Source organism: Osmerus eperlanus, chromosome 23 (assembly GCF_963692335.1).
Source record: "Osmerus eperlanus chromosome 23, fOsmEpe2.1, whole genome shotgun sequence".
In the NCBI taxonomy this organism is placed as follows: Eukaryota; Metazoa; Chordata; class Actinopteri; order Osmeriformes; family Osmeridae; genus Osmerus; species Osmerus eperlanus.
Genome location: NC_085040.1, coordinates 1,009,020 through 1,036,097, shown reverse-complemented (window position 1 = coordinate 1,036,097; position 27,078 = coordinate 1,009,020). Strand labels below are relative to the sequence as shown.

Below are 27,078 nucleotides of genomic sequence, written 5' to 3'. Positions count from 1 at the left end.
TTATAAATAAATTATTTAATTTAAAATATGGATTTTTATTTAAAGATATTCATGTAATTTGCATGCAAAATAGGTCTACCCGAACCAGCGGACAAAAAATTCAACCCGCGTCAACACTTCAAAAGTAGCCCAATTCCGCGGGAAAATCGCGGACCTGGCAACTCTGCCCTCCTTGCATATCCTTGTATGTAAATTCTGCTTGGATGCCGAGAAGCACGGCTAGGTTTAGCCAAGCCAGCTAATTTTTACACCAGCACATTTCGCGGGACTGTAAGCATACGCATTGGGAGACACAATGTTTCAACTTACAATGCAAGTCGCACGATTAGTTATCTTCGTCCTTTTCAATTGTTTGGCACTGGTGTGCACAACTATTCCACCTGTACATCGTTTTGGGATTGTTAAGGAACCTGTGACTTTAACCGCTAAATACGAACGTAACTGTGTGGTGAAGTATAAGAGGACTTTGACGGGACTCCAAGGCGTCAACATCGAAAAGTCCGTTGTTGAAAAAGGCAAACCGACACAAAGTTTCAAGGATAAGATCAAAATAATCGACACTAAAATTATTTTTAGCGAGGCGGAATACAATAACCGCGGTGTGTATGAACTGTTTTGCGACGCTAACAATAACCCCGTGGAAGAGATCAGATTGGAAATTCTCAACCCAGGCATAGCATATGCTGAAGAGGAAGGGGACGTGAGTTATCCATTCTACGCTGACACAAATGGACTGACTGACATACAAGTGCATCTTAGAAAGCTAGTCAATGGCTCTCTTGAAAACCTTGGCCAACTTCGGACGACAGCAGGTATGACAGAAAGTGTCAATTTATACTACATTATAAACTTGTGTGCTATATTTTACTCCGACCAGGGCCCCGTTCGTCGTAAGGGTTGAAGCTAAGTTAATCAATTGTCCCTTTAGCCCGTTAACATTAGCAAGATGAGTGAGAACTCTGCTTGTCTGCCTGAGCTCTCCTCTGCTGAGTCCCTTGCTTTGTGACGCTTTTGACGTCAAATGCTGGATCGATTAAAACAATTACAAAACGTTTGTTTTGGGGGCAATTTTTGCCCCTCTCCTAGTGATATCGGGGGCAAAATGATATTTCTTAGGGGCATTTTTGCCCTTTGCCCTCGTGTATTTCCGACGCTGAGTAGGCTTAATGGAAATTAATAATCGAATGAGATCTTGCAAGCGAAAATAATGATCTCAACTCTTTCAGAATAAGTAGGCTAGATAAAAACAAGGCCAAAGAGTATCTAATTGATACGAATTCATAGACACTTATGAGGATATATGTAGGCTACTGAGCTTATATCGTGTACTATATATGTGTATATGCATGTAGACCTATGTGTAAATCCCTCTTTGATTTCATTGAGTGTGACTTGGCCAGGGAATATGATGAATTGATTCATCAGCTGGTTAAGATGATGAATGGTTTAGGCGTTTTTAGGCACATTTAACAGGAGTCTTAAGAGGATTTATTAAGCAACTTTTTTTCTTGGTATTGTATTGCAGGTAACGCTGGCACTTACCTCAAAGGGTTTCAAGGAAATGCATCCCTGACAGATGACGGACACGATGGACACTTTTTAGTCAACTTCACCAACATAAACCACTCAAACCAGGGGACATATGTCATCATCATCACTGAAAAGAATTTGACAGTGGTAAATTCTGAGATTTCATTTCAGGTTAAGGGAAAAACATCTGAATGTCCAACACATCTGGCCAGTACAGTGTTGATTATAATCTTAATCCTGATCGTCATCGGTTGTGTAATTGTAATTGTTTGCCTCTGTGCACGAAATGGATGTATTTCCGAGGATCAAATATTAGCTGTCCAAGATGCACCACTCTCTAGCCCTATTCCAGTGCAGAGCAATCCAGAGGTTCGTTATGAACAAGTTCTCGACCAGCATGACGCTCCAATCAAGAATGGATCACAGGGAGGGGAAAACTCCAGTTCTGTGAAACCTATTGATCGGCAATCCATACCGATGCCACACATCCAAGGATCCACTTTCTCAGCCTCTGAGTAGCCAGACCAGGGGCGTATCTAAGGAGGCAAGCAAATACTTGGAAGTTGCTTTGGATAAAAGCGTCTGCTAAATGAATACATGTAAATGTCTCAAATCAAGCTGTCTCTCAAATTGAGCTCTTGAGTAAGGTGGCCTCTCTTGAAGTGACTGTTTTGTACAGTTTTTTTTCCATGACTGTCATTTCAAATTTCTTCAAAATGTTATTTATAGTAGTAGTTTCAAATGTTTCTATATTAATAAACATTTAAGTGGCACCTGTCCCTTTAGTCAATCATTACAACTGTTACTTCACTATTGGTGTCTGAGAACGGTTTATGTTAGCTTAATCACTGGCAATTTAATGAGTACAATCACCATCACAAAAGTACACAACAGTGACTTAAGAAAACCCATGCCTACTTTGAGTATCTGGGTCATATAAACAACCTCCATTTTGATGGTCTGAGCAACTCAAGATAAGATCGAGGACAAGTGTCAAGACAAACCAGGTTCTGAGTCATGAGACACAAACACACAGGTGCAATGACAGTTGAATCAAACATGATTTATTAATTTGAACACAAAATCAAATGTTATTTAACGTACTTAAGCAACAGGGCTGGAAAACCAAACATACATTGGTTTACATATGGGAATACAACAAAACTAAAGTACAACAGAACACTTGGAATAATCTCCATGAGACTTGGTTTTGTATTTGATACATTTAGCAACATGTCCCCCCATGATGTTGGACAGCAAGGTACGAGGCGTGCTGAGTCACACAGCAGAAACAGGAAGGCTGGTGAGGTGAGGGGAGAAAGACCTGTCTCTGCAGGCACACAGCCAAGCAGACCACACCCTACTCACTGTTGGACGTGTCGTGTCTCTTCTCCTTCCTCGCAGGGAGATCTGAGACTACAGACTGGGAATACACTGTTTTTTTACACAAAAACACATAAACTGCTGTTTATATCGTAAGCTTCAAGACTAAAAGCTATTACAGTCTGTAATGTCGATACAAACATTTTGAGAGTTATTTTGGAGAGATGTAAAGGCATTTTCCTCTGGAGGGAGGAACAGCTGCTAGCGTCTCAAATTCCTCAGTGCGGCCCTGCAAGTTACAGTTCACACTATGACTCATCTGGTGGCATGATGTTGTTACTATGACAACCTTCGCAGAACAGGACTAAGCAAACAAAAGGCTTAACTGTTAGGGCAGGTGTTGCATACATTATATAAAAATGTTATCATGCCCTCAAGCTATTACTATGATACATTGTTTCAAGAAAGCAATTCAATGTATTACACATTTTAAACACATTTCAGCAGTGTTCAGCTTGTAACAGAACAGAGCACTGGGGGACAATGATGGGCACTTCATTTGTGACGGTGATCGGAAGAAGAAAAACAATCCAAAAACAACTGGAGTCCTTCGGGAATCAAACAAACTTGACTCTACCGTAGCTGTTGTAGGCGTGCTAATACGACACACTGATTTAGACGTTAAAGTATGCTACAAAGGTCACAACTTGTAATTTGATACGGGTGTCTGTTTGGCTGAGAGGGCCCATCTGTGGTGCATGTCTGACACCCACACTACAGAACAGAATAACCTCCAGTCTCTGAACACTGACTGGGCCCCTGTATGTACATTAGCATTCAAAACTGGCCATGGGGGGGGGCTGCTTGAAAATGTAGACACATTTAAGGAATATTTACTGTGCAAAACTGGAGGAAAGGAGGGAGCCATTTGCGGAAATGATGCTGTTAGTGTGTGAATGTGTTTTTTTGCATGTAAGAGGAAGTTAGTGTAAGGGACAACGCAAGTAGGTGAGGAATCAACACCATGTGTGTGTGTGTGAGAGATATGTAGAGTGTGTGTGTGTGTATGTATGAGAGAGAGTGTGTGTGTATATAAATGTAATGTCATCCTCTAACCTCCTCACTGTCATCCACCTTTACAAAAAATCTTGGCCCAGTACAAAAATCTTCTCATTTCAGTCCCTCTCTCCCCTCTCTCCTCCATCCAGAGGGGCGACACCACTTCGCTAGCATGCCGACCGAGACTCTGGTCCAATACCAATACCCCTCCCTCCTCTCCTCTGCTCCCTCCCCTCTCTTTTATCCTCACCCCTCCGTCCTCACCCCTCCGTCCTCACCCCTCCGTCCTCACCCCTCCGTCCTCACCCCTCCGTCCTCACCCCTCCGTCCTCACGAGCAGCAGCCCCTCACTAACATCCCGACTTCAACTCTGGTCCCCATCCCTCTCCTCCTCTCTTCCTCTTCATCCCTCCCTCCTCCTCCTCCCTCAGTGCACCAGCTCCAGCTGGCTGGCGGAGAAGGGCAGCACCCCGCTGACGTAGTAGGCGATGCCCAGGGACAGCAGGGCGATGACCACCAGCAGCAGCAGGACCCTCCAGAACCCCAGGTCCTCCACAAACTCCTGCCACGTGGTCCTGAAGCTGGACAGCACCCCCTCGCTGCTCTGCAGGCTGGGGTTCAGCAGGGAGTGGCTCTCCATCGCACTGGAGGGAAGGAGAAGGGGAGGGGTTAGGGTTAGAAAGGAGAAGTGTGAGGGAGGAGAAACATGGCCACTTGTCACGATCCTTGTCCAAAGTCATCCACACTCCTTCTCTCATCCACACTTATCCAGAGCGACTTACAGTAAGTACAGGGACATTCTCCCCGAGGCAAGTAGGGTGAAGTGCCTTGCCCAAGGACACAACGTCATTTGGCACGGCCGGGAATCGAACTGGCAACCTTCATATTACTAGCCCGCTTCCCTAACCGCTCAGCCACCTGACTCCCACCACCTCTCCTCCAACCCTCCTCTCCCCCACCCCTCCTCTCACCACCTCACCTATCCCTCTCCTACGTTCCTCCTCTCATCACATCTCTCCCCCCCCCCCTCACCTCTCGCTCTCGGCCAGCTGCATGGTCTCCAACTTGGCGTGGGCGCCCCTGTTGAAGCCCTTCAGCTCCTGCTCCTCCAGCCCCTCCAGCAGGCGGATGGCGTCCTTGTTCACGCCCCGCCTCTTCGCCAGCACCAGCGGCGTCGACCCGTTGTGGTTGCTGAAGACGATGAACACACACACACAGACACACGTCATGTCTGGCTGCACGTGACAGGTGTAGAAGGTAGATAAGGACATTAATATGCTAAAGAGTATGCCTATTCTATCTGTCGTTTGCAGTTGTGAACCTATCGGCATAAAAAACGGCATGAAGGAGATTTGGTGCTTGAAGTTCATCGGTAAGATCGATTCGCACCCATTCGAACATAGAGGACCCTGGATCCAGACATTACCCCTCTTCACCCCCCCCCCCTCACCAGATGTCTATCTTCAGCCCGTTGGACACCAGGAACTGGATGGTGTCCACGTGGCCGCACAGGTGCAGCGCCGTGTTGCCCTGGTAATCCGTCGCCAGGAGATCCGCCCCGAACTTGTGCAGGAAGCGGCAGATGTCCACGTTGCCGCGGGCGGCGGCCAGGTGCAGCCCGGTGCGGCCCCGGCTGTCCCGGATGTTGGGGTCGCAGCCTGTCTCCAGCAGGCGCTTGGCGAAGGGCAGGTCCCCGTCCACGCAGGCCTGCAGCAGGGGGACGCTGCTCTGAGACGAGTCCGTGATGAACACATAGGACATGTCCGAGTGGCTGTCGGAGAATTCCAGCGTACCTGGGGGGAGAGGGGAGGAGAGAGGAGAAGAGAGGGGGAGGAGAGGGAAGAGAGGGGGCGGAGAAGAGAGGGAGGAGAGGGAGAAGGGGTGGAGAAGAGAGGGAGGGTAGAGAAGAGAGGGGGAAGAGAGGGGGTGGGGAAGAGAGGGGGGAGAATGGGGTGTTAGAGAGGGGGAGGAGGGAGAAGGGGGTAGAGAAAGAGGAGAGGGAGAGAAGGGAGGTAAGCGGGAGAGAGAGTGGGAGGAGAAGAAGAAGAGGTTGGAAGAGAAAGAGGGAGAGAACAAACATTCAGATGTTGCCCAAGTTTGTTTTATTGTTGTCTGATTTACAAACAACTGCTTGCTGTATGTATAGTGCTGTCAGGAGACAATGGTAAAATTTATTAGACAGTAAATGTAGTCTCAGGCCAACTTGCATGTAGTTGACATGACTCATGGACTCAGTCATCCTCACTAACTTCTACAGATGCACTATAGAGAGCATACTGACTGGTTGCATCACAGTGTGGTATGGGAGCTGCACAGACAGGGACCGCAAGGCCCTACGTAGTGTGGTCAGGTCTGCTGAGTTCATCATTGTCAGGAAGCTCCCAGCCCTACAGGACACCTACCACACACGATGCCTCAGGAAAGCTGGCAGGATTCTAAGAGTCTTCTGTCAGGCGATACCGATCCATTCGGTCTCGCACACGCAGACTGGAGAATAGTTTCTTTCCAAGGGCCATCAGGCTTCTGAATGGACATTGATATGGACACTGATACACTACTCACTAGTCACTTTACACACACTGTCACTTTCAGCTACTGGTTGCACTATCAGTTATATTGCACTATTGTACTTCACTTGTCTTAGGTTAGTATAGGTTTATAAGGTTACTATAGGTTATTATGTGTATTACGTGTATTTAGAGGTTTAGTATACTATTTTGAATGTTGTATATTATTTGTATGATATCTTAGGAGGTTTACTATATTTTAGCTTATCATAGATGTAATCTATGTTCTATGTACTTCTATTTACATTTAGTCATTTACATTGTCATTATATGTTATGTTATGCCAGGTTGCTTTGCGTTGTCTTGTCCTAAGAATTCTCAGTGCCCAGTCTGACCCTGTGTTGTTCTGTGCATCTGACAATAAAATACTTGAACTTGAAATGTCTCGTGGATCAACCTGACATTTTCTCAGACAGAAAGTTTAAAGACCCTTGCAAATCCTGCTAGTACCCAAGTCGTGAACTTACTGTAGTTAAAAGGTCATATTAACTATCAGGATTGCATGCTCTTCCTCCATCATTGGACTGGACAACAAGATAGACTACGTGCTTTCAGAAAACTTGTTCATTTGTTGGATCGAAAACGTAGAATACTACAAATTAGGCCCAGGAAAAGCTCACGGGAGTGACTACCACTAGCTTGCATGAAGGCAAACAGAACCGAGGCTACGATAGTTAACACCATAACATAGCTGCCACCTACTAATTCTAAATAATATGCAGTTAAATATGCAGTTAAATCATAAAAAAAAAGCTCTAACGTTGAGTTTTAGTAGCTAGACTATGTAGCTAGCTAGCACTAGCTAGCTGGCCATACAACACACGTAGATAGCACGTCTACCTATTCAGCCTGTCACAAGCATTTGGCAATGAATCTTGCACTGCAAAAGCCGAGAGACGACCCTTAAAGCACTCATGCATTCTTCAAATAATCATTACCTGTTGATGTTTCCCAATTCAGATGAAAAATATGAGTCCGCTTTCCAGAAGGCTGTTGTTTTGATGGTGAAGGATCCCTTGATACGTTCAGCTGGGACGTCGTCGACGCTTTTACTACGTCATCACGTTATTTTACGTGGCTGTGATATCTGTGATTTGTCGACACGCCTGTCCTGATTTCTCATATCCGTTAGATCTATAGATCTACGCATCTGCGCCACAAAACTACAGACGTGGCCACAAGTATTGGGAGTGACATACATTTTGTGTTTGCAAAGCTTGCTGGACCTTGGCATAAAATGACTGCTAACATAATTTCATTAGTTAAGTCATATCATCAGCACAGGGTAAAGTGTGAACTAGTTCTATCCAGGTGAAATCACTCTATCATTCTTATTGGATTTTAAGAGCAGATTGACTGCTGTAAAAGAGGGGAGTATTTGCATATATGGTTTTTTTTTGCCCCAAAAAAGCTTAAAAAAATATGAAATGTGCCTTATTGTATTCCAGTATTCTATAAAAACGTGAAAACATTTTCCTCAAATACTGAACCAGCAAACGTTGCAAAACACAATATTTGTCATTGCCAAAACTTATGGCCACAACTGTAGTAATATTAAAGTTTACAATGATGTATGTACTAAGGATAAAGTTAGACGTAAAATATTATTCTGTCGTCATTACTGCTGTAAGTTCACAAATGAAAGAGTCAACAAAATCACCTAAATGTTCAACTTTAATGTTCTCTCATCAGTTATTCAGCACAGCATACTACAATCTGAATATAGTCGTTTCTCTACGGAAAATAATTTCATCCATAATCACACAGGCTAGATTTGCAGATTGGTTCACATCCATCATCTCGCTCATATGCAATATATTCTAGAAAATCATTTAGTTTCAATACTTTATTTCATAGCATGAACACAGAAATACACATTTCAGACCTGTTGGTGCGCAGTCTCCTCTTTGAGGAGACGGTATATTCAATCTGACTCTACAGGCACTTGTTTTTCCACAGCGTTTACGTAGAGCACATTTGAAATTATTAATATTCACCCTTTTGTATTTTGTCAGGTTTCTCTGAAATGGTGAAATCAAGAGGATCATGTCAAAAATACCCCTCAAAAAACAACAAAGTATTTCCACCTTTCTTTGTGTTATTGGAATAATCATTGATGGATACATTTCTTTTCTACCATAGAATCAGCCCCCCCCCCCCCCCCGAAATAAACAAAAACAACATAAGTTCAGTAAAACAACAAATATTCATCAAATATCTTTAAAGAACCAGGATACAGATAAAGTGAAGTAATATAATTACAGTCTAGATTACAAAGAGCGAGAGAGAGAGATAAAGACGAAGAAAAAAAAAAAAAAACAATAGTCTGGGTTGTGTACATGTACATTACATTTAGTCATTTAGCAGACGCTCTTATCCAGAGCGACTTACAGTAAGTACAGGAACATTCCCCCGAGGCAAGTAGGGTGAAGTGCCTTGCCCAAGGACACAACGTCAGTTGGCATGACCGGGAATCAAACTGGCAACCTTCGGATTACTAGCCCGATTCTCTAACCGTTCAGCCAACAGACATGTAAGACTACAAGAAACTGAGAGGTGTTTTCTGTGTGCTTCACATAGTGGTCATAGTGGTTAAACGAGAGACACCCAGCACCTTGTACATCTAATACCGTCCAATCAGAATCTTAACGACCTTAAGGACAGATCTGAGATCAGACCACCCCCATTCCACACGTTTTACAGATAACAGAGGTGAATATATACCTGATAACATACCTGGTCCCAGATCAGAGGTTAAAGGTCACTTATGCTTCCTAAACAGGTGTTGCTCTGTAAAATGACATGATGTGATGTGTCATAAGCATATGTACAATAATAAACATTCTAGCGCAGGTGTGTGTGTGTGTGTGTGTGTACTCCTTCCTATCAGGTCAATTTGTCTCTAGTATAGGATAGAGGGTAGGCTTTGGAAACCCACATTTTGGTCACAACAGGTTCTTAAGGGGGAAAAGAGGTAGCGGAGGTTTGTCAGTGAGACCGGTCAGCCACGCTGACGACAAGGATGTCAACGAAGGGGCAGCGCTTCAAATCACCTGGCCGTTTAGCGTCCTCGGCTTCTAGAATGCTCGACGTCTTCTCGAGTGTTCTAGAGTTCTGACCACTCCGTTGGGCCTCAGAGACCAGCCAGTGGGGCCAGTCGTTGATGGTAAGAGTGTGTGTGTGTGTGGGTATGTGTCTGTGTGTGTGCTTGAATGACAGTCAGCGGAGCCCTACCAGGTTTGCAGGCCGTTGCTACGGTGACTAAGTAAAAACTTGAGGGGAAGTGGGCAGGTGAGACATAAAGAAGTCTGGAGGAGTCTCACCTGTGCGGATAGTCCGCGTCAGTGCAACACGCTCACCTACACATCCGATCCGTCCGCAGCAGAAGCCCCGGCAGACCAGGGTCGCTGCTGTCATGGTCGACGTTCGACCTTTGACCCCATGAAAAGAGGGCTTCACCTTTCAACCTCCCGATGAGGGAGGTTGAAAGGTGAAGGTGAAAGTGAACTACGAGGGTGAGAGTGTTGACACTGTAGCACACAGGCAAGCTCTACCCATCACAGACACTGTGTCATGGAGTACGTCATATGGTTTTGTCGAAGACACACTCGTGAAACGTTGTGGTGAGTTGTTCTTGAGTGGAAGGCTCTGTGGAACATGGTTCCAGGGAGAACCATTTCAGTTCAGACAGAACACATCTAAGGCTCCATATGGGGTTTTGAGTTCTGTACAGAAGCCCGGACATATAGGGGCTGGATCAGTGCCTAGTGGGGTATGGTAGGGGGTGGGGGTAGGGGTTGGGGTAGGTGTGGGTTTGGGTGCACACATTCCCAGAGGTAGCTGGGAACAATAATTCGAAAACGAAAAATGAAAAGAAATAATAAGCGAAAAAAAAAAACAAAAAAAAACAAAGAGACACAGAACAACAACAAAAAGGTAATAGCACCACGATAATCTAGTGTTTAACAATCCAACCATCACCCCTCTATCTTTCCCTCCTCCACAACTCTCTCTCTCTTCCCGGAGCTAACCCCAGCCCACGTGAACGAGAGGGGTGCATATTCAGTCATTGTTTGTATTTCCTATCGCCTCGTCATCCTTCTCTCTCTCCTTATCTCTCCGGGGCATACCACCTCCTCCTTATCTCTCCGGGGCATACCACCTCCTCCTCATTCGATGCACCAGTCTCTCACACATCCTCCTCCTCCTCTTCTCCTCCTCCCCTCCTCCTCCTCCAGCCCTCACGACCCTCCTCCTCCCTCACAGGAGCTTGCTGCAGACCTGACAGCGGCTGACCCTTGACCTCTCCAGGCCTCCCTTCAGGGTGTCGGGGGTGGTGGAGTGCTCAAACTGCCGGTCGGGGTCCACGGTGGTCAGCCAGAAGCTGTACTTGTTGGCGAAGTAGTGGCACGTGCCTTTGGCGCCGTTGCACTCGATGAAGGGCGTGGCCCGGAAGTCCTCCAGGCAGGAGCCCGGGGACACCAGGGACTGGCCACCGCCCTCCGCACCCGCCGCTGTGTGCTGGGGGGAGGAAGGGGGTGGAGGAGAGGAGGGGGGGGGTGGAGGAGAGGAGGGGAAGGGAGGAGGAAGTGGAGAGGGGGGGTGGAGGAGAGGAGGGGAGAGGGGGGGTGGAGGAGAGGAGGGGGGGTTGAGGAGAGGAGGGGGGGGTGGAGGAGAGGAGGGGAAGGGAGGAGGAAGTGGAGATGGGGGGTGGAGGAGAGGAGGGGAAGGGAGGTGAGGGGAGAGGATGGGAGAGGAGTAAGGATGAGAGATGAGAGAATAGGGGGGAGGGAGTGTAGGGGAGATTACCAGAGAGGAAAGCAGAGGCAACATCAATCTCAATGCCAAAATCAAGATAAAAAATAAAAAAAATACAAAGATAAACAAACAATTCCAAAATAATTTCCTGGCAGAACTACATTTCCCATGAGGCCCACCAGCTCACCATGAGGAAGGAGTGTCCTATCCACAGGCTCCTCCAGCCGGCGGGGCACATGGGGATGGTCTGGTCCTGAGAGTGCACGGCCACGGCCTGCGACGGCGCCTCGCACACGGAGCAGCGGCTGATGTACGGCCGGATCTCCTCCTCCACCACCGGCATCATGGGGATAGGCGCCGTGGTGGACAGCCAATAGGACTTGTCGTTGCGGGAGGCGTAGTAGCAGATCTCGCTGGGTGTGCAGTAGAGGAAGGGGATGGTGTTGAAGCGAGGGAGGCAGGAGCCGGCCAGACCTGGGGAGGGGGGGGAGGAGGGGGGAGGAGGGGGGGAGGAGGAGGGGAGGAGGGGGGGGAGGGGGGGAGAGAGATGGGGAGAGGGGGGAGGAGGGGGAGAGAGATCGGGAGAGGGGGGAGGAGGGGGAGGGGGGGAGGGGGGGAGAGAGATGGGGAGAGGGGGGAGGAGGGGGAGGGGGGAGGGGGGAGGGGGGAGGGGGGAGGGGGGAGATGGGGAGAGGAAGTAGGGAAGGGAAGACCAGGAGGGGCAGTAGGACGGAGGAGAGAGTGGGCGAGAGTGAAAGAAAAAGAGAAGAAAGAGGAAGGAGTGGGAGGTAGGAGAGGAGAGAGGGGAAGAAAGAGGATGTCACAATCATACCATCTCATGGGAAAACGACCAATCAAGTGTCCTTATATGTACAGTTAGATGACGTGAGCTTGTATGTATGTATGTATGTGTGTGTGTGTGTGTGTGTGTGTGTGTGTGTGTGTGTGTGTGTACGTATCTGTATGTACATGTGTGTGTACATGTGTGTGTATGTGTGTGTGTGCGTGTGTGTGTACGTATCTGTATGTACATGTGTGTGTACATGTGTGTGTATGTGTGTGTATGTGTGTGCGTGTGTGTGCGTGTGTGTGCGTGCCAGGCTCACCCAGGTCCTGGTTGTGGGCTTTCTCCTGTCCCTCCACGTAGAGCAGGCTGTAGCCTTCCCACAGCTTGGTCATGCCCTGGGGGCACATGGGCACCTGGCTGGTCTGGCTGTGCTTCACCAGGGTGTAGCCGATGCTGCTGCTGCGGCCCACGCTGCCGGGGGGGCCCTGGAGGCCGGGGGAACCCGACTCGCCTGGGGGAGGTGGGGGTGCAGGGGGGAGGGAGGGGTAGGGGTGTACAGACACGAGAATGTAAGGGTGGGGAGGAGCGAGGTTGGGCTCACACACAATGACAGCATGCAGACAGCTGATAGACAGCACACACACACACACACACACACACATACACACCTTGCAATCCGAAGGTTCCGGGGAACCCAGGAGGTCCAGCTTCTCCTACAGGTCCGTCCAGCCCGGGAGAACCTCCCCTCCCCAGGGTCCCTGCCCCGCCGGGCCTGCCCTTAGGACCTGGAACACACACACACACACACACAGGCAAGAAGGGTTATGTTTTGCACAGAGGAGACAGCTAATGACCTGCTTTCTTCTCAGTTAGGGATGTAACGGTGTGTGTGTGTGTATGCGTGTGTGTGTGTGTGTGTATGAGTGTGTTTTTGTCAATGAGTGTGTGTGTGTGGTTCTGACCTCCTCTCCCTGGTAGGCCAGGCTGGCCGGGTTCTCCGGGGATTCCTGGAAGTCCTTTCTGGCCCGGGATGCCCTGGTCCCCGAAGGGCTTGGAGTAGTCCCTGGGTGGGAGACTGATGCCAGGGAGGCCCTTACGCCCAGGAGGACCTGGGGAGGTGGGGAGGATGGAGGGAGAGGAGGATGGAGGGAGAGGAGGATGGAGGGAGAGGAGGATGGAGGGAGAGGAGGATGGAGGAAGAGGAGGATGGAGGGAGAGGAGGATGGAGGGAGAGGAGGATGGAGGAAGAGGAGGATGGAGGGAGAGGAGGATGGAGGGAGAGGAGGATGGAGGAAGAGGAGGATGGAGGAAGAGGAGGATGGAGGGAGAGGAGGATGGAGGAAGAGGAGGATGGAGGGAGAGGAGGATGGAGGGAGAGGAGGATGGAGGGAGAGGAGGATGGAGGAAGAGGAGGATGGAGGGAGAGGAGGATGGAGGGAGAGGAGGATGGAGGAAGAGGAGGATGGAGGGAGAGGAGGATGGAGGGAGAGGAGGATGGAGGGAGAGGAGGATGGAGGAAGAGGAGGATGGAGGGAGAGGAGGATGGAGGGAGAGGAGGATGGAGGAAGAGGAGGATGGAGGGAGAGGAGGATGGAGGGAGAGGAGGATGGAGGGAGAGGAGGATGGAGGGAGAGGAGGATGGAGGAAGAGGAGGATGGAGGGAGAGGAGGATGGAGGGAGAGGAGGATGGAGGAAGAGGAGGATGGAGGGAGAGGAGGATGGAGGGAGAGGAGGATGGAGGAAGAGGAGGATGGAGGGAGAGGAGGATGGAGGAAGAGGAGGATGGAGGGAGAGGAGGATGGAGGGAGAGGAGGATGGAGGAAGAGGAGGATGGAGGGAGAGGAGGATGGAGGGAGAGGAGGATGGAGGAAGAGGAGGATGGAGGGAGAGGAGGATGGAGGAAGAGGAGGATGGAGGGAGAGGAGGATGGAGGGAGAGGAGGATGGAGGGAGAGGAGGATGGAGGAAGAGGAGGATGGAGGAAGAGGAGGATGGAGGGAGAGGAGGATGGAGGGAGAGGAGGATGGAGGAAGAGGAGGATGGAGGAAGAGGAGGATGGAGGGAGAGGAGGATGGAGGGAGAGGAGGATGGAGGAAGAGGAGGATGGAGGGAGAGGAGGATGGAGGGAGAGGAGGATGGAGGAAGAGGAGGATGGAAAACGGAGGGAGAGGATTTAGACGAGAGATGAATCCTTTTGTCAATCTTCACTCACCTACCAAAAAAATTCTCAAACACGCTCACCTTTCGGACCCTTGAGCCCTTTGCCTCCAAAGTATCCAGGGTCTCCACCATACCCAGGGCTTCCTGGGATTCCGCTGTACCCAGCATCGCCTCTCAGGCCTGGGGACGCACAACCACCGCACAGCCCATCAGACCCACCACGGAATCACTTCACACTTTAGAACGCCAACGTTCTAGAACAGAAACCTAAGACATTCTGGTTCTTTTTCTACCAATGGAGTTATGTAGGGTTGGCTCTGCTAGAGGTTTGAACAGGTTTAAGGTTTTAGTAGTGTTGGTTTTGTTTTAAAGTATACAAACTAAATAAAAAGTCAGATCTTGCTGATCTGCAGGCTGAGACGGATGGTGGGGGGGCTGACCTTTGGCCCCAGGGTTTCCGTTCAGTCCGGGGCCTCCGGGGGTTCCAGGGTCTCCTTTCCTCCCAGGGGTGCCAGGGAAGCCTGGCAGCCCAGAGTCACCTCTGTCTCCCTGGGCCGTACCGGGGCCGGGGGGCCCTGCTTGGCCTGGAGGTCCACTGAAACCTGGAGAGGGGAGGGGGAGGAGGGGAGGAGAGGTGAGGAAGAGTAGAGGGGGTTGGGGAAGAGTGACAGAAGGGATGGAGGGAGAGATAGAAGGAGAGAAGGAGAGATAGAGTAGGAGAGATAGAGTAGGAGAGATAGAGTAGCAGAGAAGGAGAGATAGAAGGATAGAAGGAGAGATAGAGTAGGAGAGATAGAGAGATAGGAGAGATAGAGAGATAGAGTAGGAGAGAAGGAGAGATAGAAGGATAGAAGGAGAGATAGAAGGAGAGATAGAGATAGAGTAGGAGAGAAGGAGAGATAGAAGGAGAGATAGAGTAGGAGGGAAGGAGAGATAGAAGGAGAAATAGAAGGAGAGATAGAGTAGGAGAGAAGGAGAGATAGAGTAGGAGAGAAGGAGAGATAGAGTAGGAGAGATGGAAGAAGAGTAGCAGGGAGACGGAAGGAGAGGTGGAGTGTGTGTGTGGTTACCTTGCGCCCCATCCAGACCAGGTAGGCCAGGGTCACCGAGAGGTCCAGGGATAACAGAGTCTACGGTCTCTCCCCGGGGGCCAGGGAGACCAGGGAACCCTGTATGCCCAGGACCACCTGACACACAAACACACACACACACATTAGAATCCCATTCCACACTTGGTATAATCCAGCAGTACTGGAGGGTGACAGATGACTTGTTTACACTGGCGCTTGTGTGATCCTACCTTGCACTCCCCTCTCTCCTTTGCCCCCAGTGTAGCCAGGCGGTCCTGGGTAGGAGGATCCTCTCTCACCCTTCAGCCCGTTCGCCCCAGGGGTCCCTGGACGACCCCCCTCAGACTGACCTGTACACACACACACACACAGGTACAGTGTTGAGATAAGCACACAGATTGATCTGATCAAGATTCTAAAATCCACAAGGTTCCACTATGGCCGTACACAAATTAGCCAATCAGCCAATAATCCGAGCCAATTAAACAATCAACCAATGGGGAGGCTGACCTGGGTTTCCGGGAGGTCCTTTAGGTCCTCCCAGACCGTTGAGCCCATCCAGGCCAGGAGACCCAGATAGACCTGCAACCACAGAAGAAGAGAACGTTTGTGTGTGTGTGTGTCGGCAGGTTTAAGTGTGTGTTTTGGTGTGTGGTTGAGAGTGCGAGTGACTCACCTTTGTCTCCGGAAGCCCCAGGGCCCCCAGGCTGACCTCCGGGCCCATCCAGACCTCTGCCTCCTGGGTAGCCGTCCAGGCCCTTCGGGCCAGGGAAACCAGGAGTACCTGTGGGGGGCGGGGGTGGAGGGGAGGGAGAGAGGGGGGAGAGAGGGAGGAGCGAGAGGAGGTGGGGGGGTGGAGGGTGGATGGGAGGAGGGAGAGCAGGAGGGGGAGAGGGAGGGAGAGCAGGAGGGGGAGAGGGAGGGGGAGCGAGAGGAGGTGGAGGGGGTGGAGGGTGGATGGGAGGAGGGAGAGCAGGAGGGGGAGAGGGAGGGAGAGCAGGAGGGGGAGAGGGAGGGGGAGCGAGAGGAGGTGGAGGGGGTGGAGGGTGGATGGGAGGAGGGAGAGCAGGAGGGGGAGAGGGAGGGAGAGCAGGAGGGGGAGAGGGAGGGAGAGCAGGAGGGGGAGGTTAGGAGTGTGTGAGTGGGCAGAAAGGAGGAGTAAGGAAGAGAGACTATCTATCTATCTATGTGTGTGTGTGTGTGAGTGTGTGTGTGTGTGTGTGTGTGTGTGTGTGAGTGAGTGTGAGAGTGTGTGTGAGTGAGTGTGAGAGTGTGTGTGAGTGTGTGTGTGTGAGAGTGTGTGTGTGTGAGTGTGTGTGTGTGTCCACCCTCACCCTGTAGTCCAGGCCTCCCAGGCTCTCCAGGGGCTCCCTTCTGTCCAGGGAACCCAGGCCCTCCTGGGTAACCGTTGTCGCCGGGGGCCCCATCGTTACTCCGCCCACCTGAGACCAAGCACACCAATCAGACGACACGACAGAGGGGGGGGGGGGGGGGGAGTCGCTGGCAGGACCACGGCCCAGGATGGTGAGCCTTACCTGGGTACCCGGGCTCTCCTGGCTGGCCCTTGGCTCCGGGAGCGCCTGTGTAGGCTAGAGTTTCTCCTCTTTCACCTGAAGAGAAGAAAAGGACAGAAATGAACAGAGGAACTCATAAGAAGCAGAAGAATGGAGGGTCAGGAAGAGGAGACCACCGATAGGTGGGTTTGATCCGGAAGTGAACCTGTGAGGTCACTCACCTTTGCCTCCGGGCTGGCCAGGGCTTCCGGGGTTGCCAGGGAAACCAGGTCCTCCGTCATCGCCCTACAGACACAATATGGTCGAAATCATTTGTGTGTCTCTGTGTCTGTCTTTGCTATGTTTAGAGTGTACATTTCTTATGTAAAACGTGTTTGTGTGTGTGTGCGCTATGGCTGGTCTGTGTATGCTATGCTAATAAGTATGTGTATGCATGTTTCGTATGTCATTTAGCAGACGCTCTTATAAGTACAGGGACATTCCCCGAGGCAAGTAGGGTGAAGTGCCTTGCCCAAGGACACGTCATTTTTCACTGCCGGGAATCGAACCGGCAACCTTCTGATTAATAGCCCGATTCCCTAACCGCTCAGCCATCTGACTCCCTGGTGTATGTGTGTGTGTGTGAGACCAACCCTGGGTCCAGTTGAGCCAGGGAAGCCTATGATGCCAGGGGCCCCCTTGAGACCAGGGAATCCTGGGGGAGCTGGGGGGCCGGGGCGGCCAGGCTGGCCTGGGTCCCCCTTACTCTGGTCACTGAACCCTGGGAGGCCTGGAAGACCCTGGCGGCCAGGCTGGCCTGGGAAACCCTTGTCACCTGGGGACACAAGATGGAGGGTGGTGGACAGAAGGTTTGACACAAAATGGCGGCTGTGGTTTCGCGTGTCTGCACGCGCGTATGTGCTTTGGAGTGTCTGCGTGTGTGTGAATGTGTGAGTGTGTATATATGTGTGTGTGTGCATGTGTGTGTGTGAGTGTGTATGTGTGTGTGTGTGCATGCGTGTTAAAGCGAGTGTGTGTATGTGTGTGAGAAAGTGTGTGTGTGTGCTGGAGCATACCTCGAGGTCCGGTGAAGCCGGGCAGGCCGCTGGCCCCACTGTCCCCGTTATCCCCCTTCTCCACGTACTCCTGCCTGGAGGGGATGGAGGGGGGCCCTGGGGGACCCTGGTAACCACGGTCACCTGGAACACACATACACACACACACACAACATACAAGAACACAGACACACACACACAGACACACAGGTGATGTTCAGACACTGCCGCAATCCCTTCGCTTCCTTCCTGCCACACTTCCTGGTTCTGTCCAGTCACATGACCCCACGGTACCTTTGAGTCCCTTGGCTCCGTAGTATCCCGGTTCTCCATCCCTCCCCAGACCTCCAGGCAACCCTTTCCCCCCGGGGCGACCAGGGCCCCCGGGGGTCCCAGGGGTTCCGGGGAAGCCCACCAATCCGGGGAAGCCCCTTTCGCCTGTCAGAGGGGGGAGGAAAGTGGCGTGAGCGTGATGTCATCGCGTCCCCTACGGCAACCGATGGCAAGCGGAGGACCAGACAAAACATGATGTCATCAGATTGTGTGGGAGGGAGAGGGGGGCGGGGGATGTCCGGCATGTGTTTATCATCATGGGGCAAGAGTGGGTGCAGCTGGGATGAGTGTGTGTGTGTGTCTCCACTCCTACCCTTCCGTCCGGGCACGCCAGGGATGCCATCCCTGGTTCCAAGTCCTGGAGGTCCCGGGGGCCCCCTGAGTCCTGGAGGCCCATTCAGCCCAGGCTGGCCTGAGGCGCCCTTCATGCCCGCAGGCCCTGGGGCTCCAACATCGCCTCTGGCTCCCTTCCCACCAGGGAAACCTGGGGGGGGGGGGGAGTCGAAAGAGAAGAGGATGGAGGGGAGTAAGGATGGGAGGAGGGAGAGAAGGGGAGGGAGGGGGAGCCAGGAGAGAGGAGGAGAGAGGGTTGAGTAACGATGAAGCGTAGAGCCACAACACAACACTCTACATATAACTACAAACCTAAAAGGCTTTTACAGAGCTGCTGTACACTTACCTTCACCAGCCTGCAACAAGGCTACAACTCAACTCACCTGAGTGTCATCTATAACACACACGGATACATCCACACACAGCAGCAGTAAATCATGGCCAAACATCAGAGCGAGCGGAACTTAACCACAACATATGCCACCAAACCAACAATGTAACACCTTTACCAGGTACATTGCAGTGCTTTGATTTCCCAGAGGAAGCTGTGATTGCACTGTGATTGAGGTGAGATTACGCATGATAATGCAGGTAAATGATTGCTGTCAGAAAAGCTCAATGATACAGACAGAAGCTTTTAGTTTCTTTACATCGGACAGATATTTCCTGATAATGCATGAAGCTGGACCCAAAAAACAATTCCAGGGGTGTTGTCCAATTCAACCCACAATCTAGAAGGCATACTGGTTACAGGGGAGACGTTCTAGAAGGCGTGCAGGTTCTAGCCGGACATGTTCTAGAATGTCAAGGGGTTCTGGATTCTAAAAGCTTCTAGAACGCTCTTTCAGACTCATAGCGTGAGATGGGGTTTGGGGGTGTTAGGATTGGAGCTGCACCACTAGACCTGGTTCAATTACTCTTCACACACAGTCAGAGTCACCCTGTGAAGCAAATCAACGACACTCTCAATCACTCTCAAATACTTTATTAACAGTAATTGACCCAGGTCTAGCGGGTAGGTCGGTAAGGTCTAGGAAAAAAGGTTCCCAAGGAGTTCTTAGGCCAATGTAAGTGGAACGAAAAGGGGTTGAGGTGTTTATTCACCACGTTCTCCCGTAGGCAACCGGAGAACCCTTTTTTGCTTCTAGACAGGCACCTTTTTTCCAAGAATGTAGTTCACTCAAGCTCTGTTACTGCTGCACAGTACTGTTACAGCCCAGGAGCACAGTCCTGTCAGGTTGTCATGGCAGCCCAGGAGCACAGTCCTGTCAGGTTGTCAAGGCAGCCCAGGTTGGGGTTAGTACCGGTTCATGTAGCACGGGTTAGGACCAAGCTGGGAGGACAACTCTGGCGCTGAAAGAAAGCTTCACACGAATGCTTCTTTCTTTCTCGTCCCCCCTCTTTTCCCCCCCTTTCACCCCCTTATTCACACAGCGGGGTGAGAGGTGAAGGGGTGGGGGTGAGGGGTGGGTTGTTAGGAGAACTGTTCTAAAGGTGATGGAGGGAGGGGGGGAGCAGATGGAGGAGGAGGCGAGTGGATGGAGGGAGGAGGGGAGTGGATGGAGGGAGGAGGGGAGGAGATGGAGGGAGGGACAGGAGTATCTCACCTTGGCAGCCTAGCGGGTGACCCGACACCAAGAAGAGAAGGATGGAGGGATGAGAGGATGGATGGAGATGATGGTGACGGTGTAAGAAGAGAGGAGAGGTGGAGGAGGAGAAGGAAGGATGAGGGAGATGGAGGAGAGAACAGATGTGTGCAGTAATGGTGAACAACAGGCAACCACAATGACCCAAGACATCTGAGAAGATGGACAGAACGTGTCAAAGTGTGTAAGAGTGTCTGCTAAATGACTAAATGTAAAAGTATGGAATGAAGATACAGAAGGAAAACAAACTCTCTGTTTTTCTCTTTCTCGGCTAGAATGGAAAAAAAGATTGGTGATAGCCAGGACATAGCAGGGCTTCCTGTTCTGGGGCAAAGAATGTACACACAAAAAAAGAAATCTAACTTTAGGGCCCAGTTTACCAGACATGGATGACAACATGTGCGGTACGTTTAACCCGGTGTTTTCATGTCAATAGCACTCAGTTTCTTTAAGCTTTTCATTTGATTTTACCGTGTGGCACACTCAAAACGTACCTTCAAAAAAGAATATATACAATAATATTGAGAGAGAGAGTTTATATTAAGAAATGTGGTGTCACCTGGTGCTCCGGGGAATCCTTTGGGCCCTGCTGGACCCCGGGAACCAGGAAGTCCTCCCACTCGGTCGTCTCCAGGGAGACCGGGGAGGCCGGTGGCGCCGGGGTAGCCGTCCAGACCTCGCTCGCCCTTGGCTCCGGGAACGCCGGAACGCCCGTCGAAACCTGGAGAGTCGAGGAGGAGGACAAGGATCAGGCAAGGACTTTACTTTTAACTAACTTTTATCCAAAGATAAAAGTGATTCAAGTCCACCCACCGGGTCCTCCAGGAAGTCCTGAGTCTCCAGGCAGGCCCTTCTCCCCCGGGCCCCCAGGGAGACCATTCAGTCCTGGGGCCCCAGAGCTGGCCCCCAGCACCTCCCCAGGCTGGCCCTTCTGACCAGGCCTTCCCGGCAGCCCATCCTTCCCTGGGGCCCCGAGACCCCCTCCTCCTGGGATACCTGGGCCCCCAGCGTCCCCTCTGGGGCCTGGGAAACCTGGAGGGGAGAGAGGGAGGAGGTGGGAAGAGAGGGAGGGGATATAGTGGAGAGAGGGGGAAGGTGGGGAGAGAGGGAGGAGGTGGGGAGAGAGGGGGAAGGTGGGGAGAGAGGGAGGAGGTGGGGAGAGAGGGAGGAGGTGGGGAGAGAGGGGGAAGGTGGGGAGAGAGGGGGAAGGTGGGGAGAGAGGGAGGAGGTGGGGAGAGAGGGGGGAGGTGGGGAGAGAGGGGGAAGGTGGGGAGAGAGGGAGGAGGTGGGGAGAGAGGGGGAAGGTGGGGAGAGAGGGAGGAGGTGGGGAGAGAGGGAGGAGGTGGGGAGAGAGGGGGAAGGTGGGGAGAGAGGGGGGAGGTGGGGAGAGAGGGGGAAGGTGGGGAGAGAGGGGGGGGAGGGTGATTGCGTTGTCACACAAGTTACCATATATGCGTTACTGTAATGTGTGTTACTGTGTGTTACTGTGTGTTACTGTGTGTCACTGTGTGTTACTGTGTGTTACTGTGTGTTACTGTGTGTCACTGTGTGTCACTGTGTGTTACTGTGTGTCACTGTGTGTCACTGTGTGTTACTGTGTGTGTTCTGTACCCTGTGGGCCTGGTTGTCCTCCAAAGCCAGGCTCTCCTCTCTCTCCCTTCTGCGCATCAAACCCTGGACGACCTGGACCCCCAGGCAGGCCTGGCTGCCCCTTAGGACCTGGAACACACACAGACACACACGCACACGCACGCACACACACACACACACACACACACGCACGCACGCACGCACGCACGCACACACAGACAGACACACACACACACGCACACACACGCACGCACACACACACACAAACACACACACACACACAGACACACGCACGCACACACACGCACATGCGGACAGACAGACACACACGCGCACACACACACACACACACACAGAGAGACATGTTGTAAATTAATCTGTTTGTTCAATCCCTCACTCCAGCCTCTCCTTCACTCACTCGTCCGCTTACCTGGCGCTCCCGGCACACCTGGATATCCCGGGTCTCCGCCCTCACCGGGAATACGGCACGGTATCGTTGCCCCTGGTAACAGCCAGTCACATGACGGTTAGCACAAAGCCGTTAGCGGGAGAGCGCACATGAGGTGCTCTGGTGTGTCAGGGTGACGGCACATTCTAAATCCATCTGACTGTAACAGCACGCTTTACACTGCTTTAATATCTTACAGCAAGAGCAACAACTATCATCCAGAACAGCTGCAAACTACCGTCCACAATGGTCTCAAATAAATATCATATCTATCGTAAACAATCCTCACTACTTATGACTTACTGTGCATGACTAACCCGACACATCCATGTGAGTTATATTCTAACTATGCGTAGCCATAGAAACATATGTTACTGTTCTAATTCTATAACAGTAAGGGTGTCTGTAAGCAGCATCCATCCAGATTGTCCAAAGCTCTGTTGATCGATCGATCGATTGATTGTCTCTTGCTTTCATATCACTGATTAGGCTGCTCCTTCACAGGAGGTGTATTTACATGGTTATGTTGGATTTGAAAATGACAGTTATGTATTGATTAAATGTAGTTAGTAATAGATTTATCCAGTGTTAAAAGTTATCAACTGTTGACAGGTTATTCAAAGTAAGTGTTATGCTGAATGAACATTATATAACACCAGATCAATATCTCCAGTTGTGTCTAATTCAGGAAATACATATTGTATCCCCATATTATAAGTATGCTAGTTAAAGTTTCTTCTTGTCAATTCAACCCTCCTCTCTATCTCTATTAAACCCTTCCCTCCTTACCCCTATACTCATTGGTTAAAGCACTTAGCGGAGGCGGGGCTTAACACATGCACCAGGCTTCAGCAGCTCTGATTGGAGGAGAAGGATAGCGGCCTAACGCACTGCAAAACTGCCTCTGTCCACGGATTGGATGGAACACCTCAAGGTCACAAAGAGTGGGTGGGATCAAGGAAACGTTGCTGTGTCATGGCACATCCTGATAGGCAGAAGGCTCATTATCAGGTGTCAATCATCAACTGACTCCACTCAAATGGAATCCCTGAAGACCAGAGAGTGAGAAGCATCCATTGGGGCCATCATGGAAAAATGATTGACACACATCTAATGACCGTTCTGCCCAAAAGTATGTTTCAAAAGACTCTGTTTCCCAGAATGCTCTGCGCAGAGGTGTCAGATACAACGTGGGAGGGCAGCGGTGCTCTAGGGTTCCCCCTGAACGACACACACACTCTCACTCTCTCTCACACACACACCTCAGCAGACAACAGTCAACCACCCAGCCTCCAAAACATTCCATTGACAAAGGCATTCCGATTCCTAACTTCAAACACATTCTCAGAATGTAGTTTGTCATTGGAACCTTCTGGCTCAAGATGGCTGATTCTAGATCTCTCCAAACTTGAGAAGGCTTGTAGCTGAGTGTGTGTGTGTGTGTGTGTGTGTGTGAGAGAGTGTGTGAGCGCGTGTGTGTGTGTGTGGCTCAGGCTCTGTGTGTAGTGCAGCCAAAGCAGCTCACCTCCCTCTGTGAAGGAGACCTCATTATCCTGCATACAGCTGGTGTCACCTGGTCAGATAGACATGCATAGAAGAATCAGAGATGGATGGATGGATGGATGGAGGGATGGATGGATGGATGGAGGGATCAGGTGAGAAGAGAGAGGGAGGTAAAGGGAGAGTGTAAGAGAGAGAGAGAGAGAGAGAGAGAGAGAGAGAGAGAGAGAGAGAGAGAGAGAGAGAGAGAGAGAGAGAGAGAGAGAGAGAGAGAGAGAGAGAGAGAGAGGAATGGAGGCAGTAAGGATGGCAGAGAACAAGCCATTCAGGGTCATTTAAGGCAATAAGCATACAATGTCACGCCAATCAATGCATAAGCCAATCAAATATTCACTCACCATACAGTCAGCGAATCAGAGTAGAGAAAATCTGATCATTCAATTAACATAGCTCATTCAGTTAAGGCAAAAGCAAAATAAACATCTTAGGTTCATTCTAATGTTCTCAATCAAGGTTATCCTCTTTAAGAGCAGGGAGAGATGGAAAGATACACAAACCATCCCATGATTTAGGATGTATTGTAAATATTTGGTGGATGAATATTTTGTGAAATCTCACGAGCATTATGTCTGATAATTTTCTCCCCATAACAGGATGACCTTCATGGGAACAGGAAAATGAATCTGATCAGGATTATGGTAACCAAAGGAGTCTCTCACACACACATACACACGTACACACACACACACTCATAAGTGGCAAAATGCTGTTTTGTGTGTGTCATCCAATCTCAGAGAGAATTATCAAGATTACCATTAAAATGACTCCTCTCCGATTGCCTCAAACCTGTTCATTATTTTCATATATTTCTTTTTTGTTTTCAAACTAAATAGATATATTTTTTCTCTGAGATTGAAGGATGCACAGTAAGGCATTGCGCAATAACAGCGGTGTAAAAACCGGCTCAATCTGCAGCCGGCCATGATGAGACTGAAGATGACAGATTACAGATTACAGGTGCAGATTACAGGCTGAGAAAGAGTGTGTGAGCTCATTAATGAAGCTCATTAATGAAACACAAGGAAGAAGATCAGAGCAAGCTGGGCTGAACGAACCAATCGGTGTGGCTTTTATACTGGCCGCTAGGACGTGTGAACCAATCGGTGTGGCTTTTACAGGCGGGTGTTCATGGTAACTGTACTTCATGTAGGTAGAGAGGATTTATTTTCACAAGGTGACCTCCAGGGCACACACATATGCACACGTGCCATGTAACATGTAATGAGTGCCAAATTATCTAAGTCAGGCATCATGATGGCCTGTGTTTATGGGACATGTAGTTTTATTGGACTGTATGATTTAGTCTGCTATTTATTTTGAGGTCAGGACAGAAGGTTTATCTGTGGAGAGAATGTGATATGCGCAAACCAATACATTCTCTCTCTCTCTCTCTCTCTCTCTCTCTCTCTCTCTCTCTCTCTCTCTCTCTCTCTCTCTCTCTCTCTCTCTCTCTCTCTCTCTCTCTCTCACACACACACACACACTGCACATGGGGCCTACCTAGAGGTCCAGGTAGGCCAGGTTGCCCTGGTAACCCGTTGTACCCTGGGTCACCAGGCAACCCTCGTGTCCCGACTGCGCCCTGGTAGCCGATGCCATCCTCGCCTGGCTCTCCCGCTCGACCCTTTGCCCCGGGGTACCCTGGGAAACCCTTCTCTCCGATGGAGCTGTAGCCCCCATCTCCCTGTAAGGAGTCGGGCCAGACAGTGTGTGTGTGAGTGTTTCTGTGTGTGTGAGTGTTTCTGTCTGTGTGTGTGTGTATTCCTGTGGGTGTGTCTGTGTTTCTGTGTGTGTGTGTGTGTGTGTACTCACAGGGTCTGTGTATTCCTGTGTGTGTGTCTGTGTTTCTGTGTGTGTGTGTATTCCTGTGGGTGTGTCTGTGTTTCTGTGTGTGTGTGTGTGTGTGTGTACTCACAGGGGCTGTGTATTCCTGTGTGTGTGTGTCTGTGTTTCTGTGTGTGCGTGTATTCCTGTGTGTGTGTATTCCTGTGTGTGTGTATTCCTGTGTGTGTGTATTCCTGTGTGTGTGTATTCCTGTGTGTGTGTATTCCTGTGTGTGCGTGTATTCCTGTGTGTGTGTATTCCTGTGTGTGTGTATTCCTGTGTGTGTGTATTCCTGTGTGTGTGTATTCCTGTGTGTGTGTATTCCTGTGTGTGTGTATTCCTGTGTGTGCGTGTATTCCTGTGTGTGTGTTTCTGTGTGTGTGTTTCTGTGTGTGTGTATTCCTGTGTGTGCGTGTATTCCTGTGTGTGTGTATTCCTGTGTGTGTGTTTCTGTGTGTGTGTATTCCTGTGTGTGCGTGTATTCCTGTGTGTGTGTTTCTGTGTGTGTGTATTCCTGTGTGTGCGTGTATTCCTGTGTGTGTGTTTCTGTGTGTGTGTATTCCTGTGTGTGCGTGTATTCCTGTGTGTGTGTTTCTGTGTGTGTGTATTCCTGTGTGTGTGTGTATTCCTGTGGGTGTGTCTGTGTTTCTGTGTGTGTGTGTGTGTGTGTGTACTCACAGGGGCTGTGTATTCCTGTGTGTGTGTCTGTGTTTCTGTGTGTGTGTGTATTCCTGTGGGTGTGTCTGTGTTTCTGTGTGTGTGTGTGTGTGTGTGTACTCACAGGGGCTGTGTATTCCTGTGTGTGTGTGTCTGTGTTTCTGTGTGTGCGTGTATTCCTGTGTGTGTGTATTCCTGTGTGTGTGTATTCCTGTGTGTGTGTATTCCTGTGTGTGTGTATTCCTGTGTGTGTGTATTCCTGTGTGTGCGTGTATTCCTGTGTGTGTGTATTCCTGTGTGTGTGTATTCCTGTGTGTGTGTATTCCTGTGTGTGTGTATTCCTGTGTGTGTGTATTCCTGTGTGTGCGTGTATTCCTGTGTGTGTGTTTCTGTGTGTGTGTTTCTGTGTGTGTGTATTCCTGTGTGTGCGTGTATTCCTGTGTGTGTGTATTCCTGTGTGTGTGTTTCTGTGTGTGTGTATTCCTGTGTGTGCGTGTATTCCTGTGTGTGTGTTTCTGTGTGTGTGTATTCCTGTGTGTGCGTGTATTCCTGTGTGTGTGTTTCTGTGTGTGTGTATTCCTGTGTGTGCGTGTATTCCTGTGTGTGTGTTTCTGTGTGTGTGTATTCCTGTGTGTGTGTGTATTCCTGTGGGTGTGTCTGTGTTTCTGTGTGTGTGTGTGTGTGTGTGTACTCACAGGGGCTGTGTATTCCTGTGTGTGTGTGTCTGTGTTTCTGTGTGTGCGTGTATTCCTGTGTGTGTGTATTCCTGTGTGTGTGTATTCCTGTGTGTGTGTATTCCTGTGTGTGTGTATTCCTGTGTGTGTGTATTCCTGTGTGTGTGTATTCCTGTGTGTGCGTGTATTCCTGTGTGTGTGTATTCCTGTGT

The 27,078-nt window shown here is 50.1% G+C and overlaps 3 protein-coding genes across 3 annotated transcripts in view; 1 reads left to right on the top strand and 2 right to left on the bottom strand.

Annotated features, from left to right (window-relative positions):
- The first annotated feature begins 218 nt into the window (after positions 1–218).
- LOC134009593 (uncharacterized) lies at positions 219–2,296 on the top strand. Its single transcript, XM_062449143.1, has 2 exons — positions 219–812; positions 1,526–2,296. Exons 1-2 carry the CDS (start codon positions 296–298, stop codon positions 2,047–2,049), a joined length of 1,041 nt encoding a protein of 346 aa, XP_062305127.1. The 5' UTR covers positions 219–295; the 3' UTR covers positions 2,050–2,296.
- Positions 2,297–3,760: 1,464 nt separating this feature from the next.
- Positions 3,761–7,546, bottom strand: ankrd46b (ankyrin repeat domain 46b). Its single transcript, XM_062449155.1, has 4 exons — positions 7,418–7,546; positions 5,363–5,705; positions 4,945–5,103; positions 3,761–4,556 (listed from the first exon to the last, which is right to left on the bottom strand). The coding sequence occupies exons 2-4, from the start codon at positions 5,671–5,673 to the stop codon at positions 4,340–4,342; spliced, it is 687 nt and encodes a 228-aa protein (XP_062305139.1). The 5' UTR covers positions 5,674–5,705; positions 7,418–7,546; the 3' UTR covers positions 3,761–4,339.
- Positions 7,547–9,001: 1,455 nt separating this feature from the next.
- Positions 9,002–27,078, bottom strand: part of col4a6 (collagen, type IV, alpha 6) — an 18,557-nt gene continuing 480 nt past the window's right edge. The window contains exons 2-25 of the mRNA XM_062449939.1: positions 25,212–25,395; positions 23,677–23,724; positions 22,134–22,205; positions 21,725–21,832; positions 20,927–21,145; positions 20,673–20,834; positions 18,448–18,618; positions 18,096–18,239; positions 17,823–17,945; positions 17,400–17,581; positions 16,989–17,052; positions 16,789–16,863; positions 16,588–16,695; positions 15,930–16,037; positions 15,764–15,835; positions 15,484–15,603; positions 15,254–15,370; positions 14,624–14,785; positions 14,265–14,363; positions 12,987–13,133; positions 12,693–12,809; positions 12,344–12,535; positions 11,425–11,711; positions 9,002–11,000 (exon numbers count right to left, since the gene is read on the bottom strand). Of these exons, the coding sequence (XP_062305923.1) occupies positions 10,740–11,000; positions 11,425–11,711; positions 12,344–12,535; positions 12,693–12,809; positions 12,987–13,133; positions 14,265–14,363; positions 14,624–14,785; positions 15,254–15,370; positions 15,484–15,603; positions 15,764–15,835; positions 15,930–16,037; positions 16,588–16,695; positions 16,789–16,863; positions 16,989–17,052; positions 17,400–17,581; positions 17,823–17,945; positions 18,096–18,239; positions 18,448–18,618; positions 20,673–20,834; positions 20,927–21,145; positions 21,725–21,832; positions 22,134–22,205; positions 23,677–23,724; positions 25,212–25,395 (3,342 nt within the window). The 3' untranslated portion in view covers positions 9,002–10,739. The remainder of the gene's footprint in view (positions 11,001–11,424; positions 11,712–12,343; positions 12,536–12,692; positions 12,810–12,986; positions 13,134–14,264; positions 14,364–14,623; positions 14,786–15,253; positions 15,371–15,483; positions 15,604–15,763; positions 15,836–15,929; positions 16,038–16,587; positions 16,696–16,788; positions 16,864–16,988; positions 17,053–17,399; positions 17,582–17,822; positions 17,946–18,095; positions 18,240–18,447; positions 18,619–20,672; positions 20,835–20,926; positions 21,146–21,724; positions 21,833–22,133; positions 22,206–23,676; positions 23,725–25,211; positions 25,396–27,078) is intronic.

Coding starts and splice junctions, on each gene's coding strand:
- LOC134009593 (XM_062449143.1), top strand. CDS start 296: ATGTTTCAACTTACAATGCAAGTCGCACGATTAGTTATCTTCGTCCTT. Junction 813..1,525: donor CCAACTTCGGACGACAGCAG/GTATGACAGAAA, acceptor ATTGTATTGCAG/GTAACGCTGGCACTTACCTC.
- ankrd46b (XM_062449155.1), bottom strand. CDS start 5,673: ATGTCCTATGTGTTCATCACGGACTCGTCTCAGAGCAGCGTCCCCCTG. Junction 5,104..5,362: donor GGGCTGAAGATAGACATCTG/GTGAGGGGGGGG, acceptor CATCGTCTTCAG/CAACCACAACGGGTCGACGC. Junction 4,557..4,944: donor CAGCTGGCCGAGAGCGAGAG/GTGAGGGGGGGG, acceptor CCTTCCCTCCAG/TGCGATGGAGAGCCACTCCC.